This window comes from Stigmatopora argus, chromosome 13 (genome assembly GCF_051989625.1).
Source record: "Stigmatopora argus isolate UIUO_Sarg chromosome 13, RoL_Sarg_1.0, whole genome shotgun sequence".
NCBI classification, from domain to species: domain Eukaryota; kingdom Metazoa; phylum Chordata; class Actinopteri; order Syngnathiformes; family Syngnathidae; genus Stigmatopora; species Stigmatopora argus.
In genome coordinates, this window is record NC_135399.1 from 7,793,653 (window position 1) to 7,811,916 (window position 18,264).

Here is an 18,264-nt window from a genome sequence, read left to right on the forward strand (position 1 = left end):
AAAATGTGTTCAACACATTACTACATTGTAATGATGTTTTGCATAAAAATTGAGAGATTCTAATTGTCTGTATATTTTTTTTAAAGTATACATCTAAAATGAGAAACTATCCCTTTTAAATTTTCATCTAAGTCAGGTCAACCAGACTATGATCTGCAAAGTAGTGTTTGTGTGTTAAAAAACAGAACATATTTTTGTGTGTAGATGTGTGTGTGTGTTTTGACATGGGACTTTCACTTCAAAGTCAGATACCCAGCTCAACTTAAAACAGGAAGTGAATGAGTGTCCCTAATCAAGCCTTATTAAAACGAGATCTCCACTCTCTGGGGGTAACCACAAAAAGAGCTCCTTTACCCTGTCTGGTCTGCTCACTGCTGGACGGAGCAGTGCAGGAAAGACCAGGCATGATGTTGGTATTTAGACAGGTTGTAATTATTTCAGCCTAAATTCTTCCAGACCCCGTTGCTTCACGTCCAGATTTTGACCCGTGCTCTGTGTTCCAGAGTTGCTCTTGGAAATTATAGTGTGGGCCAGAGGAAGCGAGAGATCTGCAAATGTCTCAGCTCTGACATCACTATGCACTCCATATGCATATACATTGTCGAGCACACATTCTTGATCCGCTTGTCTAAAGCTCGGCCAAATCCCTGTAGCCAGCTGCGGCATTGATGGTTGCATTTCAGGCATGCAGTCTGTCTGCACCACTTACTGTTTATTGTGCAAAACTAACACACTGGCACAGGATGAAGTAAACATGTGCATATCCCCTCACCAGCAAGGAAATCTAATCAAGGCATGTTGAGTCACCTTGCATCCAGTTGTACTAACACACAATAAAGGCTGTGTCAATAACTGGATTTAGTCTTTTTATTTGTATTAATCAAGATGTAGATTAGATCATTACCCAATTGTCAGTTCTTACCTCAACCTAAGCATTATTAGATTAGTCTAAGGAAGGAGTGTCAGTATTTTTTTAAAATCTAGATTTGTTCTTATTAGTTTTTCATTAGTTTTTATGTACTTAACTTCATAAAAAATAAAAACTGTAAATTGTCATTTTCTTTAGATTCTTGCATGTAAAAAGAGAATTTAAAAAAAAATACATTTTAATTGTAAAATTTAAAAAATACTGTGTAAATAAGTGAATAGTATTCATGTAGTCATCAATTTTTCATTGTACACTATAGAGTATTTTTTTAATGTTATTTTCTTTGAAAAAAAACATGAAGATTAAGCACATGTTTCACTATCTTGGGTGGGCCATACAAAATAATGTGACAGACCCGATTTGGCGAGTTTTGCAACAGTGATCTAATGACTCTATCTCGGACCACATGTATCTAATCAACACACATCGCTGGTTTAATCACGACTCTCACAATAGAATGATGTCAACAAGCAAAGTGCAATGTGTCATACCTGTGAAATGTTTTTAAACTGAATTGCTTTGACCTTTAGGTGAATTTGGTGAGGTGTGCAGCGGTCGCCTGAAGCTTCCCAGTAAAAAGGAGATCTGTGTGGCTATCAAGACTCTAAAAGGCGGATATACAGACAAACAGAGGCGGGACTTCCTTGCTGAGGCATCAATCATGGGACAGTTTGACCACCCCAACATCATCAGGCTGGAAGGTGTAGTGACCCGCAGTAAGTAAAAAGTATTCAGTAGTAAAGTATGGAAAAACATTTAGATGTTACATTTATTAATGCAAAAGTTTGCAGTATGTATGATTTGTATCCACATTTCACAACAGATCCATTGTCTCTAGAGTCTTTTTACCGATTTTGATCTGAAAACATCTTTGACAAATGGCCCTAAAGTGGCTGACACGTTAGTAAAAATCACAGCAGTGTTATCGAGTTGCTGTGGTGTAAATCTCTGCAGATCAATGTACTCTGATCAAAGCTGTGTCCTTAGCAGGCATAAATCCATATCTCTTGCTTGCTCCCCTATGGGTCTTCTTATAGGACTATCATTGGTGCACAGAAGGAGTCTTTAAAAAGAAATGTCTTCAAAAAAAATAATGAGTCTGAACTTTGTCGCTGAGAAACATGCCTGGCCTTCAATCTTTCCCCGAGGCACCGGCCTTGTTAAGAAACACTGGAATAGTCACTAAAACACCAAGAGCCTCTCCTCACTTAATTGTCCTCAATTTTTGCTTTCCCTTGCTTAATCTCCCTCATTCTAATTCTCTTATTATCTCGTGTGATCTCACTGTCTAACTTGTTTAAAAGCCCCATTTCAGGTGGATAGTTTGACTTTGCTGAAAATACTTTTCATCCCCTCAAGTCAATCCCTTAACCTAAAAAGAAACATGGAAATTTGTATTATATTTGAAATAAGACTAAGGAGCTGGTTTGGGGATTTGCTTATTTCTTTCACTGCCAATGAGTCAAATATTTCCAATTATAACATTTGCGCTGGGATGCTGGTAATGAATGATAATGTTTCATTGCCATCGATGATGGACAGCCAATCCAATTTGACTGGGGACCTGGCAGTGATCGAACAATTGCTGCCAGGTCTCCCAGTCAAAATCGATTTTGTGTTTTATCACCATTATTGGCCACTACTGAGTTAATAAGGGTAGTCCATTGTTGTATGACGTTAGACGATTAAGTTAGCCAGAATGTGTGTCCTTACTTCGGTTGCCAGGTTTACAATAGAGGTGTATACCACCACACAACCACAGAGGTATATCACTGGCTGATACTCATACAACGATCTCTACTAGATAACATGGCAGAGATGGTCACACAGCAATAATTACTGTTCTAATTTGTTAGTCTACTTCCGCTGTAAATCTATACTGTTGTGGGCATTTTGTTTATATGTTGCAGCAATTTGCATTTGTCTAGCAGATATTGTTTTTTCTTTTGATATGATTTTCAAAGCGTTTAAATTTTGCAAATTCTATGACCCTTCATGGCCAATGTAGTTGCCTCACTGGCCAAGCACAGTGACAAGGCTGGTCTTACACGTGAATTGCTCCTCCTTTTCCGCTGTGTCGCTCAGAAAAATGTGAGTATGCGACATAAAAATGCTTTAACTAGCGGTGAAAGGAGTGGGTTGTTTTTATGCTTGCAGCAGCAAAAACTTCCTATTATAAATGAGTCCACTTCAACCTGTGTGCAGAATTTTCAAAACTGGTCTATAATAACATTTTACTCATTGGCTACCATTGACGAAGCTAGCCATCCAATCCGTTTGAAGAAGAAGTGGATGAATGAACGGATTTTTTGTCCAGCGCCTTCTATGGCAGTGAATCAAGGACATTCATACCTCCAAGTTTAAATGAGTTGGATGTCTGGACACTGAGTAAAAAATGCAAATGTCCCATTTATAAAGAAGTTGTTTCTTCTACCTTAACATTTTCATGGCCAATGAGTGTCCATGCATGTGTATAGTATGTGTGTGTCTGAGAGTGAACATTTGGAGGGATCACCAGACCATATGTTCATCATGGGTTGCAGCAGCCCGGAAGCAAGGCACAATTTTGGTTATTTGCTCTGCACCTATCACACAAGTGCACACCCCTGCGGGCGATTTATTAAACTGCTCCTGTTAATTCTTAATCCTGAGACTTTCACACTTCATTTACCTCGCTGTTTTTGGGTGATCCACAGGCTGCATATTATCAGAGACACTCGTGCATGTTTGATGATCATGCACACACACAACAAAAGGGCTGTAGGACCTTTATCTTTGCTGCCAATACGAACTGAGAAAAGGGTGGAAACGAAGAGGCTTGAAGACACAAGGGAGAAACCTGGATAGATGCGTGTTCCACTTAGGTTACTATAAAGTTGTTGTCTATTAAACTTAATTGTCCATCACCATGTTGTAGGAGTTAAAGCACAGATGTATAAACTACGACTGTAAGAGAAAGCTTTCTGAGTTTTTTTAGACAAACTATGTCGAATTAGATGATCTAGGGCCCAAAATGGAACTAGAGCATTTTTAATCAATGAAAATGGAAGTTAATTTAACTATATCATTTGAACAGGGTTTCATTATTTAGTGATACTTCAACTCATCATCTTGTTTCAGTGCCAATGACGGAGAAAAATGTGCAATCTATTTCCACTGGACACTTTGGAATTTATAGATCAGTTTTGAAATTAGATCAATGGCAAAAGTAGTCTGAAGATTATTCATTAATTCATCATCCATACAGCGCATTCTCGTAAAGGTTGCGGGGGCCTATCCCAGCTGACTCCGGGCCAGAGGCGGGGGGACACCCTGTATCGGTGGCCAGCCGGTCGCAGGGCACAAGGAGACGGACAACCATGCACACTCACACCCATACCTAAGGGCAATTTAGAGTGCCTAATCAGCCTACCATGCATGTTTTTGGAATGTGGTAGGAAACCAGAGTACCCGGAGGAAACCCACGCAGGAGAACATGCAAACTCCACACAGGTGGACGTGACCTGGATTTGAACGCAGGACCCCAGAGCTGTGAGGCCGACACACTAAACACTCGCGCCACCGTCTAAAAAAATAAATAAATAAAAAAGTATTGTAATTTAAATCATGGAGCTTTCTGTGAATACAAATGGTCGTCTGTCCCTCTGCGTCCCCTACAGGTGACTGGCGACCAGTCTAGGGTATAGTCTGCCTTTCGCCCAAAATCAGCTGGGATAGGCTCTAGCATCTTGTGTTTCATTTTTTTCCCAACCCTTTCAAGGATGCAAGGTATGGAAGATGTATGAATGAATGAGACAGCCAACTTGTGTGGTTTATATGGTTCAGAATCAAATACTGGATGACATATCCCTCAAATTGTAATTGATATGTATTCAGTTGCAGCCTGCTTTTATTTAATTAAAGCGATCAATCATGACTGGGGTGGTAATATTATTTCTTTCATCGGCGATGATAGATTTGTTAGATTTAGCACGCAGTTCCATCACTGGTGCCACATCCAATCCAGATGTGAGAACAGTTCACACATGATTTGGCAGGAGAGGAGTGGCATATTCATCAGGATAGAATGGAGATGAAGCATATAGCTGATGGCAAGTCAAGAGTGAAGCACTGACAACAAAGCCATCTGGGACACAACAAGTCTTGACATCAAGCCTGTTGATTTAACAATGACTGGTTTAAAAGGTGCATAAAGTGGGGTTTTCTTCCCTCCTAGTAATAAACCTTATGCTGACTGCAGTATGAAACAAAGTTTTCACTGTTGATTGCTGGCCGTCTGGAGCTACAAAGTTTGGAGAGTTAAACTTGTCTTTATTAGTTTGAATTTGGTTAGCACGGGGTGTTAAACTCATTTATGTCATGGGCCACATCGCAGTAACAATTTCCTTCAAAGGGCAGTTATGTACATTATCAAATGAAATGTGAACTATTTTTGAATTAATCGTTGTTTACCTAAAACCTTTCTAAATCCTTTTGGAGTCTCTCAATAGCAAATACTTTAAATTTTGATTTTGTTTCCATTCTGAAAAAAGTGGAAAAATGAAAAGGTTTTTATTATTTTTAATAAGGAAAAATGAGTAAATAGTCACTTTTTAATTTACTGTGATTTCTTAACAAAATAACGATAACAGAAATAATAGTTACTTCCGTTTTATCCTTTAAATTGAGAATTAACTCTAACTCTAACTATTTTTTTCATTCATCCATTCATGTTACAAATTGCTTATCCTCGTGCCAACCAACTATGGGCACCGATTGGGGGACACCCTGAATTGGTGGGCAGCCAATTGCAGTGCACAAGAAGACTGACAACCATTCACACTCACACTCACACTCATAGCTAGGGCCAATTTGGTGTATCAACGAGCATACCATGCATGTTTTTTGTGTTGTGGGAGGAAACTGGAGTACCCAGAGAAAATCCACAAAAGCCCGGGGAGAACATGCAAACTCCACACAGGGTGAACCCTCGATCCCAGAACTGTGAGGCCGGCGCGCTAACCACTCTTCCATCAGGCCGCCCCTTACTTTTTTCGACAGAGGGAAAAAAACTGTATCGTCTGATTTATCTCATCCTCTATATGTATTGAGGACTACAAAAATGATAGCTGTGTGGCAAATAAATGGAATTTATACTCTAAAATATTGGAATTTTCTTTTGTAGGTAAGCCTGTCATGATTGTCACAGAATACATGGAGAATGGCTCACTTGACAGCTTTTTAAGGGTGAGTACCCAAGGATTTTTTTTAAATATAACCTCTTGTGTTTCATTTTTTCCCCAACCCTATATTCTCATAAGTCAAAAGAAAAGGGAAAATACCACAAATTAACCATTAAATTATTAAGATTTTTTTGGTCTTATGAATCTATACAGTGTTGTGAGTGTTTTGATTGAATGAATATAAAACTAATATATTTAGCAGTTACTCCCTACTCCCATAAATATTTTCAGATGTTTCGATTACAGACATAGAATCATTTAAAATATCAAGATTAGAAAGTACTCAAATGATGAGTAAGTGAATAATCACAACAAAGTCTGTGTTAAGCACATACTTTCCATGGCTTTAAAATGTTCCTTTGTTAAATTATAACTTCAGGCAACCTAAAAATATAAAATAATTAAATAAAAGCCCATCCCTGCATGATGAATATGTAATAGGTCAAGGGTACACAAACTACAGAGCATTGATTCAGAATGTGTGTGTATGTATGTATATATATATATATATATATATATATATATATATATATATATATATATATATATATATATATATATATATATATATATAGACCATTTCTGTGCTGCTTTAAAAAAAAGGTGATCCGCCCTACTGAAATTAGACAAAGCATGACAGCCAAGTCATAACATTGACATCAAAGCATGCACACTCATGTTTTAGGCCTTTTTCTACGTCTGCACTGCATCATAGTTCATCCTGGAGGAGTAGCTGTTTGTTGGCATGTTGCCCAAGGCCTGCACTTCATCTTTATAGATGTGTCATATGCGCACACACACCAACTCATAGTTTATGCATTATAGCATATGTCTGATTTGAGAAGGCTTTTGAAGTGACAATTCCAGGTGGCCTGGACACTAACTGCTGCTGTTGAAATGAAATGGTCAAGTCGGGTTTATAAACAAACTAAAATAACTAATTTTATACTCGTCTTGAAAATAATGTGATATGAAGACACCACATTTACACTGACATGCATAATATCACTCATATGCGGAAAATTGACTCACTGACTGCTTTACACCGTATTCCTCTCCTATCGGTAGCAAATAACAAATACCTATGAAATGTATCATAAACATTTTTACCACTTTGATTGGCACTATAGGCAGTGGCCATTCACTGTCAACCTCTCCCAGTCAAAATGAATTGGATGTCTATTGCTATAAGTGGTAGCCAATGAGTTAAATGAAAACTGTACATGGTTATTAATTACGATGTGGTGTTATTATTTTTTTAAGCTTTTGTGTCATGCAATTAACTTAAAAGGTTACCGTTGTGCTACCTGTAAGAACAAATTTGGAGTAAGACATTAATTTCATGTTTTTTTTTCAGAAGCATGATGCCCAGTTCACTGGAATTCAGTTGGTTGGCATGTTGCGTGGCATTGCCTCAGGCATGAAGTATCTGTCAGACATGGGCTACGTTCACAGAGACCTCGCTGCCCGAAACATCTTAGTCAACAGCAACCTGGTGTGTAAAGTGTCAGACTTCGGCTTGTCAAGGGTCCTGGAGGATGACCCCGAGGCAGCATACACCACAAGGGTGAGTTGAAATATATGTGCATTAAAACTTTCTGCCAGCAGCTAATAAATGAAGATTTTTTTACTCTTCGAAGTACTTCATGTAGAATATAAATTGAAGGTACACATCATTTTCATCACATCCATTTAATAATAACACAATTTGAGATGAATAATGTATGCTAAAAAGTAAAGGATTTATTTATATTCATAGTGGAACAAAAAACAATATCTCTGCCAATATTTTACTGTTATTCCATCTAAAATACCAGCTGGCCTGGCATGCCGCAGAATTGCAGCTGTGTTATTTTGCATCATGAGATAATTTAGTCTAATTTTTGCAAGTAGTCCCTTTTAAATATGCTGCAATTTGCAGACCAAATGATTGCTTGTCAAATAAACAGCCAGGGTGGCATTTGGCTTCCTCTTAGAAATACAGTATAAAATGTGGAATGGTAATTGAAAATAAACATACTCATATTACAGTAACTGACAATGCTTCACACTGGATTGTATTTTTCCTGTTTCATTATGCAAATTATTCAGTTTCCTAGTCCGTTTTGTTTTCAGTGATCATTTTTCATTTATTATTTTTAACCGTTATCTCTCAAGATACTGCAATTAACTCATTGGTTGCCAGTGGTATCCAATCCATTGAAAGTGGCAGGTTCCAACTTCAAATGGATTGAACGTCTATAATATCCAATTATCTCATCTCATCTCACTTCATTTTCTGAACCGGGGTGCTGGAGCCTATCCCAGCTGACTTTGGGCCAGAGGCGGGGGACACCCTGAATTGGTGGCCAGCCAATCGCAGGGCACAAGGAGACAAACAACCATTCACGCTCAGACTCATACCTAGGGGTGATTGAGAGTGTCCAATCAGTCTACCATACATGTCTTTGGAATGTGGGACGAAACCGGAGTACCCAGAGAAAACCCACGCAGGCCTGGGGAGAACATGCAAACTCCACACAAGTAAACCGACCTGGATTTGAACCCAGGGCTCCCACTGTGAGGCCGACGCGCTAACCACTCGCGCCACTGGGCCGCCCTTATGAAATTATTATATATGTTTTTTTATTTGCACATTTTTATGGTGTGTTTTCAGTCTTCCAGTTGTATACAGGTTTCTGATTTATCTTGCTATATAATTTTTTCACTACATTACTTGCATTTCCGCATTTTTTTTTTCTATTTTTTGCGGGTTTTTTTCCCTTTTGTTTTTAGTTTTTCGGTCAGATTTGAATATGAACTGAAAAAAACAAAACATAACAAAATAAAAACACAAAGAATTGAAAAAAAAACAAAAATAACATAAGAACAAAAATGTAAATAAGCAAACTAACGAAGAAAAAAATGCAACCAAGGACAATGGAAAAGAAGCAAATAAACATGTAAACTTAAATGAGTTTGTACTAGGAGACATTCAATTTTTTGAAGTGGATTCTAAAATATGACCATTTGATGTCAACCATCCCAGTTGAAATGGATTTCCCTTGCATCACTGTCAAGTGGAAGTGAATGAAATGAGAACAAATTTATATTTGCAATGCCATCTTAGCTGAAAGATATATATATATATATATATATATATATATATATATATATATATATATATATATATATATATATATATATATATATATTTATGCCCAAAAATATATATAGAGAAAAATATGGAACCAAATTGTACAATGTAATACACAGTATAAATTAAACAATTAATGATACATTTGACCAATGGAAACTTATCACATTCATTTAGATGAGTAGTTATTATGTTTGTTTGTATTGGAGTCTTGTCTGGACCTCAAAATCAAATTTCAAATATTATAATGCACACGTGTGTGCAATTTAGTTTTTCATTATTTTTCTCTTTGTGTCAGATACTTCTCACTGTGATTGCTTAATGCTCCGGGAGTGCCTGTTGTTGTAGAGAAGTGTGTGTGACTGCACACCACCGAGCATGAACTGACTAGACTTGGCTGATGACATTTGTTAGTTTTGGCTGCCATTAGCTTTCCTCCCTTAGCTCCCTGTCCCTCATTTGTCCTGTTTCTCAGCTAAAATGAGAAATGATGTGGACGCTACAATAAGAAATGTTAAAGGAAATTTTGTATTACATCTCATGAATATGTTATTTTTGAATAATGTTTCCTTCATTTTGTAATCAATACATGGCAACGGGGGAAATGAATTTATAATGTTCTTTAAACTTAAACAAATGTGACTCAGCAGCTTCAGCGATCCACACAGTGGCTTTACCGCAAGGCTTACCTTTAGTGAATATCCAAATCACAAGTGTCAAACTTGGTCCTGATCCAGCCCGCTATGCTATTTTATGTATAGCCCGCAGAAGAAAATCATGTGCATCCTGTCAACCTATTCAAGGCAAAGGGAATGAACGTCTAGCACTGTCTATGGAAGCTAATGAGTCAAAATAAGGATACGCTATAAAAAGGTTTTTAAAAAAGTCCTTATCAAGAAAATTAGACAATGGTGTTATTTCAACCCTTTGCAAAATATTTGCGGTTGAGCTTTTTAACTATTTTGAACTGCCTAAATGAGCCCCATGTGGAAAGGCTTGACTGGCCTATATAGAACCTTCAATCACCATTTTTTGCATTTTCATTCCTGTAGGACACTTGAAGGCCAAGCACAACATTTTCTATGATTGTGGTAAAGCTAGTCCAACTAGACACAATTCAGCCGTAATAACCTCATGAATTGCATTGTAATTGTTGCCCATTTTAGGTTTTCTTAACTTTTATATTCCAATAGTTTTGGCAGTAACTCAATAGAAAAATCTTTGTCAGTTTGATTCATCCCCCTTACTACTGTTTTTTCAGGGAGGAAAGATCCCAATCCGGTGGACAGCACCAGAGGCAATTGCTTACAGGAAGTTTACATCATCGAGTGATGCTTGGAGTTATGGCATCGTGCTCTGGGAAGTTATGTCGTATGGGGAACGGCCTTACTGGGAGATGTCCAATCAAGATGTGAGTATATGAATGTTTTTTGCTGACAAAGAAATAAAAAATCAACTGGCAAAAACATCTACAGTAGTAATGTCAGACTTTGATCAATATTTCTTGTTTTCCTTCCTGTATAAAGGTAATAAAGGCTGTAGATGAGGGTTACCGCCTTCCCCCACCAATGGACTGCCCTGCTACACTTTACCAGCTGATGCTAGACTGCTGGCAAAAAGAAAGGAACAACCGGCCCAAATTTGAACAGATAGTCAGCATACTTGATAAACTCATACGCAACCCCAGTAGTCTGAAAATTACTGCCAACACAACATCAAGGTAAGGATAAACTCTGGAATTGAACTCAATCATGTTCATTTTAGTTTGGTGGGACGTTGCAAAGCAAAGCTCAACACATATAGTATCCATATGTTTTTTCTGTCCAGTTTTTCAGGATGCCGTACATATTTGGCCATTCCAATGTCAGAATGTTCCAAAAATTCACATGACACTTTTATTTCCAATGGCAAGAATATTTAAACATTTCAAAATACGACTTGTCCAGCAGTCAGTTTTTTTTGTTTTTTTTAATTATTATTCGCATATCACACACACCAAAAGACTGATTTTGTGATGTCAACAAGGAAATGTATATAGTGGTAACCATACACACGAATGTCTCTACACACAAAATATTCAGATTAAAAAAAACACCTCAATGATAAAATATTTGTCTGAGAATACGAAAGAACGGAAACAATCAACATTATTTCTAGAAAAGCACAGGGAAAGGTGGAAGGTGTGTTTAGACATTAAACTAAATTAGGTTCATTATTGCTATTTACAGCCATCTTTCTTGACTCTTTTTACACTGATTCTACATTGTTCTTTTCATGGCACAACCATTCTGTCCTGGAGAGCCATGATGGAAGAGAGCGGTCCTTGTACAATTGTCAGTTTAGGCAGGAAGGAGGGCAGGCGTTGGGGTCTGCAGCAGACGCATGTGGTATTATGGAGATGTCAAATCTCATAACATTGACTAATGATTTCTTAAGAAAGTGAAAATAGGTCCCTTGGAGTTTGCATGTAATTTTCCTGATTGGCTTTTAACACTGGGTGAGCACCGGCTGCCCGACAGAGTCTAGCATGCTGATTTATGGGAAGTTTGTGTGTGCGTACGCGTGTGTGTGTGGCAGCAGTTGCGCAGTGGAAGCAGCTGCACTCAACTCTGCACACCTCGTTTGTCACAGAGCTGTCCTGGCTAGCTAATGGAGCAGCACCCCCCTTCCTCAAACCCAGACCGGAGTCTGGGACTAGAATATAGCATCTGGAGGGTTCAGGGGTGGGACCCAGTCAGAGTTTACTGTCTCTGCATGGAGAGGTTCTGGGGTCAGTGGGTCAAGGTTGGTTGTCAGAGACTAATTATAGGCCAACAACAGTCCAAACAGGGCTGGAGGGCACTGTCCATCATGCCGGCTGTACAGTCACACCAAAGCATGATTCCACAATGGCATCATTGAATAATGGATTATTGTGTTCTACAAATTATGTTAATTAGTGAACCAAACTACTTTGTCAATCTGTGGTCGCTTTCAAGACACTGTATTGTTTGTGCGCATATTGGGAATTTTACATATCAGAAGCCAAATTGTGAATGAAATGTAAAAAAAATATTTGTATATATATTTTCACAAATACCAAAGAATGGTGTGTGAAAGAATGAAAATACCCACTTCCGTGAAATAAAGTTTAAGGTTCAAAATAACAGAAAAATACAAGGTATAGGTTCAGGTGTACATGCACATGCAACAACAACATTAACAACATTGAAAAAATCACTGCACTAAATGCAAACAACATACCAGTAGCTGGAGAGAGCTAATTGATAGAATGGACTAACCAGTACAGATGGAAACAAACCTAGTAAGTTGCAAGACGTGAATGTGATAACATGGTTCTCATGTACTCATGGTATTCATGTATTTATTTCTTGACCTACTTATTACCTATCTATTTATGTCTAAAATGCCTTTCCTATTCCTGCATCCTCACCCTCTTGCCACTGGAACAACGAAATTTCCCGAATACAGGATGAATAAAGTTATCCAATCCAATCCAATCCAATGGTCAAACCAAGTCAAGACAATATAGGTCATTGACTGAATAATAAAACTAAACATGTTCTATTAGGGGCCATGGAAAAAATATCCAATTAATAAATACATTAATGTTTCTTTGGTAAAACATTGTCAACATCCATTTCAATTATACCATATAATATTAATCAAATATTTAGCGTACCAATATTGCATGCACGAGTGAAATAAAATCAAAATGTCACACCTGGAGTATTTCAGGTTAATAGCTTCCTTCAGACCACCTGAGTAGTACTGATTAACACTACAACACATCCATCATATCCAACAGAGGCAGATCAGAAATCCAATTTAAAGGGCCAACGCTAGCGTGAAGTATCAGCCTCTCCTCTCTGAGAGACTTCATGGGAATTGTCCCAGTACCACAACCTGAGATGAATTGCTCTCCCGCTGTCCTGCACAAGTTCTTCTGCTTACCTCATCTCCTCCCTAAAGATCACTGTAAACAAGAGTTACACTGCTCCGGTTATCTTGAGGGCAAGAGAATGACAAATAGTGTGGAAGGGAGGAAAATAAAAATGTAAAGAGCACATCATGTTTATAGTCTAAAAATATCTGTTTTACTTCGGTCTTGTGTTTTCTTTACCCTGATAGTGTTAAGGTCTGCAGAGGGTTTTAAAATTCCCTTTGCCATCTTGCTCAACGCTACCAGCTCCTTTACTTATGATCCTGGCTTGGGTTTGTGTGAAAATACAACAACAGCGCAAACAAAGAGAATGATAAGACAGGGAAAACAAGGTCGTTTGCAGTTTACATCTCAGAGGAAAGTCAAGGAGAAAGCAGATGATAAAGGGGGGAAGAGATCTTAGCAGAAAGTGTCAAACAAGAGCAAATACACAGAGATGATCAATAAACCTTTAGAACAAACTTGTCGAAACAAGGCAGTAGTTCTAATTATTTGACTTTTTCCCACTTAAATAGTTTTATATGACACCTGGTTAAAAGTTCTTACTCTGTGTAGTTCTGGTGTGAATTTTTAGATTTTTTTTCACAAATTAGTCTTTCTAGTTCTTTCTTTGGGTCTTTCACTTTTTGATGTTCCTCTGATCTGGCAGCCAAAGATTCTGTCTGTCACTGCGCCGCCAACTCACGGCTTTAGACATATTGCTCTTTTCCTTTTTCTGTCTGAGATGTCATTTCCTCTGTCCTCTCAGTTTCTCATCCTTTTTGTCTTTTCCATTTTTATACATACATATAAATATATGAACATTTTCCTCTCCCAATTTCTCTCACAGGCCTGCCAACTTGTTGTTGGATAGAAGTAGTTCAGAGGTTCCTTCAATGGGGGACTGGATGGATGGAATGAGGACCTTACCCTGCAATGAGGCCTTTTCTGGGGTCAGCTACAGCTCCTGCGATACCCTGGCCAAGTCTTCTACAGAGTAAGACACAAACACACAAGGCTACTCTGCCTATTCATGTCAATAGCCTTTACAGGGCCCAAATTGTGAGGCAAGCGTTACTGGGAATTTATAAAGTCTTTTGATAAAGGACACACAATCCTTCTCTCTTGTTCATCAAAAGCTAAAAGAGCTATGGAGCCATTACTAAAGGTCTCATTTGAACTCATCATGACAGGCATTTCGCCATGCTCTCGGTGGTTCTAGTACGATTATGAAGGTAGACGGTGTGGGAGTGAAAAGAAGCGATAAATGGAGAAACAGAAATTGAAATTGAGGAAGATACAGTCTTGGGGAATTGTGAGCTCCACCAGAGAGATTGGAATAGAAGAGAAACTATTCATGGATGGAATGAGAGGGTAAATTTGACAACTGAAAAGAACAGCAAAGAAGGCCTTTGCTAATGAAAACACAGGCGTGCTTGTCAGATTTGAATGCAAGAATGCTGCATTCTTTAAAATGAAAAAAAAGCAAATTAAAATAAGTTTTAAGTAGTTTTTTTCTGAAAGTTATGCATAGACCAAACAAGATCAGTCATGTTGGGATTGTCTTATTACATTTGTATTTGCTGTTTTATCATCAAGTATGACTTCAATAACAAATATACATTCATTTTACAAAGAGAAATAACATTTTTCACGAGAAAAACGCAAAAATATGTGTGTTCTGTGAAAACTTATAATGCCTTTTCTATCAATACCTATGTTTCATCAATAATAAGTTATCCCAAGTCAACAACTCATAAAAGAGCTTACTCTGCAGACTCGCAGATGACAGAACACACCATACAAGAGCAGTCTTGTACGAAAGAAATCGTATCGCCTTACATTTTTCCCCTGCAGCTAGATGGTAAATTGGATCATTTCAGTATTAATCCTCTGAAAGATGAGGTATTTCAACCAAGGCCAACAGCACCGCAGCTACAGAACGAGTAGCCTTGACTGGGACTGTGCATTGCTCTATATAGATTATTCTATTGATTCGTACAGACTTAATCTAGTCCTTGATAGTCAGCACAAGTGTTGGCAGTGCTCTGACCTCCGACAAACAGTAATCATACTTGGCTGCCATGTGCTGAGTCATCTGCTGGTGTAACATATGTCCAGTTTGGAGGGACTGGTGTTAGATTTAGTGGAATGTTGGGGAATTAAATGTACATAGAATTCATGGCAAATCAACAAGAAGTTAAAAGCATTTTTAATTGTACCACCCAAACGTAAATTCGGTGCACATGCACAAGCAGATTCTGGAAATAGTGTTTTGTTTGGTGTTTAAGAGCATTTTGTTAAATCGAAAGACAGAAATCAATATCTCCTTGCTTAAGTCCTTTTGCAGAATTTGGATAAGGACATTTTTGCATCTGGACAAATTTACATGACAGGGAATATTCTATTTTCTATTCTTTTATAATAGTACATTTTGGCACATATAAAAAAATAACAGATTAATTCATCTAACAATGAAAATATTAATTATTTTACTGCCAAGCGATGCCCGTGAATTGTTTCGTTCATCTTAGAATAGCATTAAGATAACAGTTTCCAAAATGACTTTTTGAGGGATTGCTCTAAATCTCCCAAACTATAGTCAATTAACAATTCCATATTTGATCATTTAAATATGTTGCGGCTGATCACAGTGATTGACCTACTTTTTCTTCTTATCTGCAATAATATTGATATGATTATATCGTATTTAAATCTTACTATCACCTAACCCTGTACTGTACTGAAAATTAAAATTCTACTTCCTGAAACTAGTATCGCATGTGTTAAGATAGATATTTTTTGGACAATGGAGAGGGGAAAATACCTGTAAACATGTGGACATGACCTTATCTTAAAGATTCCTCCCACACATGCTTTGTGCTGTTTTGCAAATCTGGAAAAGTCTTTAAACCCTCCAAGGACATAGGAAATGATCATAGCTCTAATCCATCAGCCGTTTTAGTTCATATCTTAGTATTTCTACTGGTTAAGGATGGCCTTTTTTTCCCCCTTCACAAAAAAAAGTGTTTTTCGGTTAGGAGACAGCACCCGTAGAGTGCACACTGTGCGATTGTCACATTTAATTATGCCAAATAAAAATACACAGCAGAGTTATTTTACTTAGGTCATGGGAAAGTCTGCAAAAAACACTGGGGAAAGTAACATTTGACAGCTTTTTAGAAATTTATTTATTTTAGAGATACCAATCTCTCAGTGTAGTATACAGTAATCCTACCCCATTGGTCTATATAAATACATTTGTAGATCAAGGTATTGTTTTGGAAATGCATCCTGTTTTTGAGATCATTCCTTTTGGCTATACTGACGAGAAAATAACAAACAGACCTGGTTAATTAAAATGAATTATGGAGGTTGTAGCATGTGACATATGAGATCATACAAGAGGTTTCTGATTGAAAGAAAAATTACAACACATACATGAACTCACAAGGCAACGTGCTAGTTTTGCATTTAATTGTTGGCATATTTCCATGTTTGAATTTTTCGTAGCTTCAGATTTTCAGTTAAATTGTTTGCGTGTCACATTGTAGCCTTTGTCTGACTAACTACCCTTCAAAAAACTGTATGAAAGCATTTCAGCCAGGACGTGACTCGTGATGGGATTCCATTTGTTAACATTGCTGGGCATGGCTGTTTCTCAGTAGAGTGATTCTGACAGAGGTCCACGTCACACCAGCAACTTGCCCAGAATGGGAGCCGTCCATGGGGATCACCACTCTCTAACATGCAGTTCCTCACCTTTCGATTCCTCGGACTCTGGATGGTGGGTGGTGCAGCACAGCCAAGTCCATCCTCAGGAGCAGAATGTTCTGATTGGTCTTCACATCTGGGTTTTATGGGGACAGTAATAACTTGATGGCTAAGTTTCCATCCCACAGTACAAAATAAAATAACAGGTTTCCTTTGAAAACGTGCATGTGCACTTTATAGTAATGTCTGTCCAATTGCAAATATTGGATTATTTTTATTCAGCCATTTATGGCGACAGACATTTAATCCATTTTAGCTGGAACGGCAAGAATCGTTCGATGTTGAATGTTAATTTATGAAAATATAATTTTAAAAAAAATGGAATGTCCATGAATCTAAATATTTAAATGTATGTGAATGCATTTACATTTATAAAGTGTGGATGGAAACCAAGTTATCATCTCTTTTTGCAAACTAATGCTGCTTGTTCCTTCAAGTCTTTTATTTGTATTGTTTGTTTGTCTGTTTTATACTGCAAAACTGATACATTCCATTACATGTAACCTGCCCCTTTGTGTTAAAGCACGGACTGAGGCAATGTCTCTTTAAGTGTGCTGCTTTGCCCACCCAATGCCCTGCTTCTTAATGAACAATTTACACATAACAAATTCAAAAACGAAGAAAAAAATACCAAAATTAGCTGGTAATATCCCCACTTGGACTGCATTTATCTCCTTGTACTAATATTGTACTTAAATGTACTCACCAGATTAGCAACTTCTTCAATGAGTTTCTAATTACACCCTACTTTTTGATGTGAGTTGCTCATTTAAACTAAAGTTGAAGTGAAATGGTGCCTCTAATCGAGCAATTTGTCTTGCTAAATGAATAGTCATTAATTGCATGTTTAATTATATAACATGTACCAGTTGTGCTCCTTTCCCCATGTCCCTACCTGCTCGTTTGACCGAATCTCATTCAATTCAGTGTCGGTAACAAGACCATCGCATGTGATTGTTTCTTCCAGTGACAGGTCATAACTGCAACTGTCAGTGTATTGCCCCAGGCTTATATTGTTGATTATTAGCGATGGAGAGTAGAGGCATATCCTCATTCAGAACAGTGGCAGCTCACTGGCCTTCTGGGAAATGCAGTCCAGTGTGAATGGCAGCTGCATGGGAAAGTGAAGGGAGCCGTGCTGGGAGCATGTCATTAAATGTCACAAGGATGTCACATCCTTCATCACTAATGCACACTTTCTATCTCCTTTTCTCCCAATCTTTCCCTCTGTCATGTCCCTCTCCATCACTGTGCCTGGTAAATGACCTCCCTATTCGTTCTT

General features: G+C 37.8%; 1 protein-coding gene across 5 annotated transcripts in view; it reads left to right on the top strand.

Moving 5' to 3' along the window:
- epha3 (eph receptor A3) overlaps positions 1-18,264 on the top strand; it is an 84,248-nt gene that overhangs the window by 63,147 nt on the left and 2,837 nt on the right. For 3 of the 5 annotated variants that reach the window (XM_077616572.1, XM_077616571.1, XM_077616576.1), the window contains 6 exons: positions 1,459-1,644; positions 6,093-6,154; positions 7,508-7,717; positions 10,548-10,697; positions 10,813-11,006; positions 14,059-14,205. In XM_077616572.1, the coding sequence (XP_077472698.1) occupies positions 1,459-1,644; positions 6,093-6,154; positions 7,508-7,717; positions 10,548-10,697; positions 10,813-11,006; positions 14,059-14,205 (949 nt within the window). Of the gene's footprint in view, positions 1-1,458; positions 1,645-6,092; positions 6,155-7,507; positions 7,718-10,547; positions 10,698-10,812; positions 11,007-14,058; positions 14,206-16,873; positions 16,996-18,264 lie in introns of all 5 variants that reach the window. The other 2 variants (XM_077616575.1, XM_077616574.1) reach the window with 2 other exon arrangements.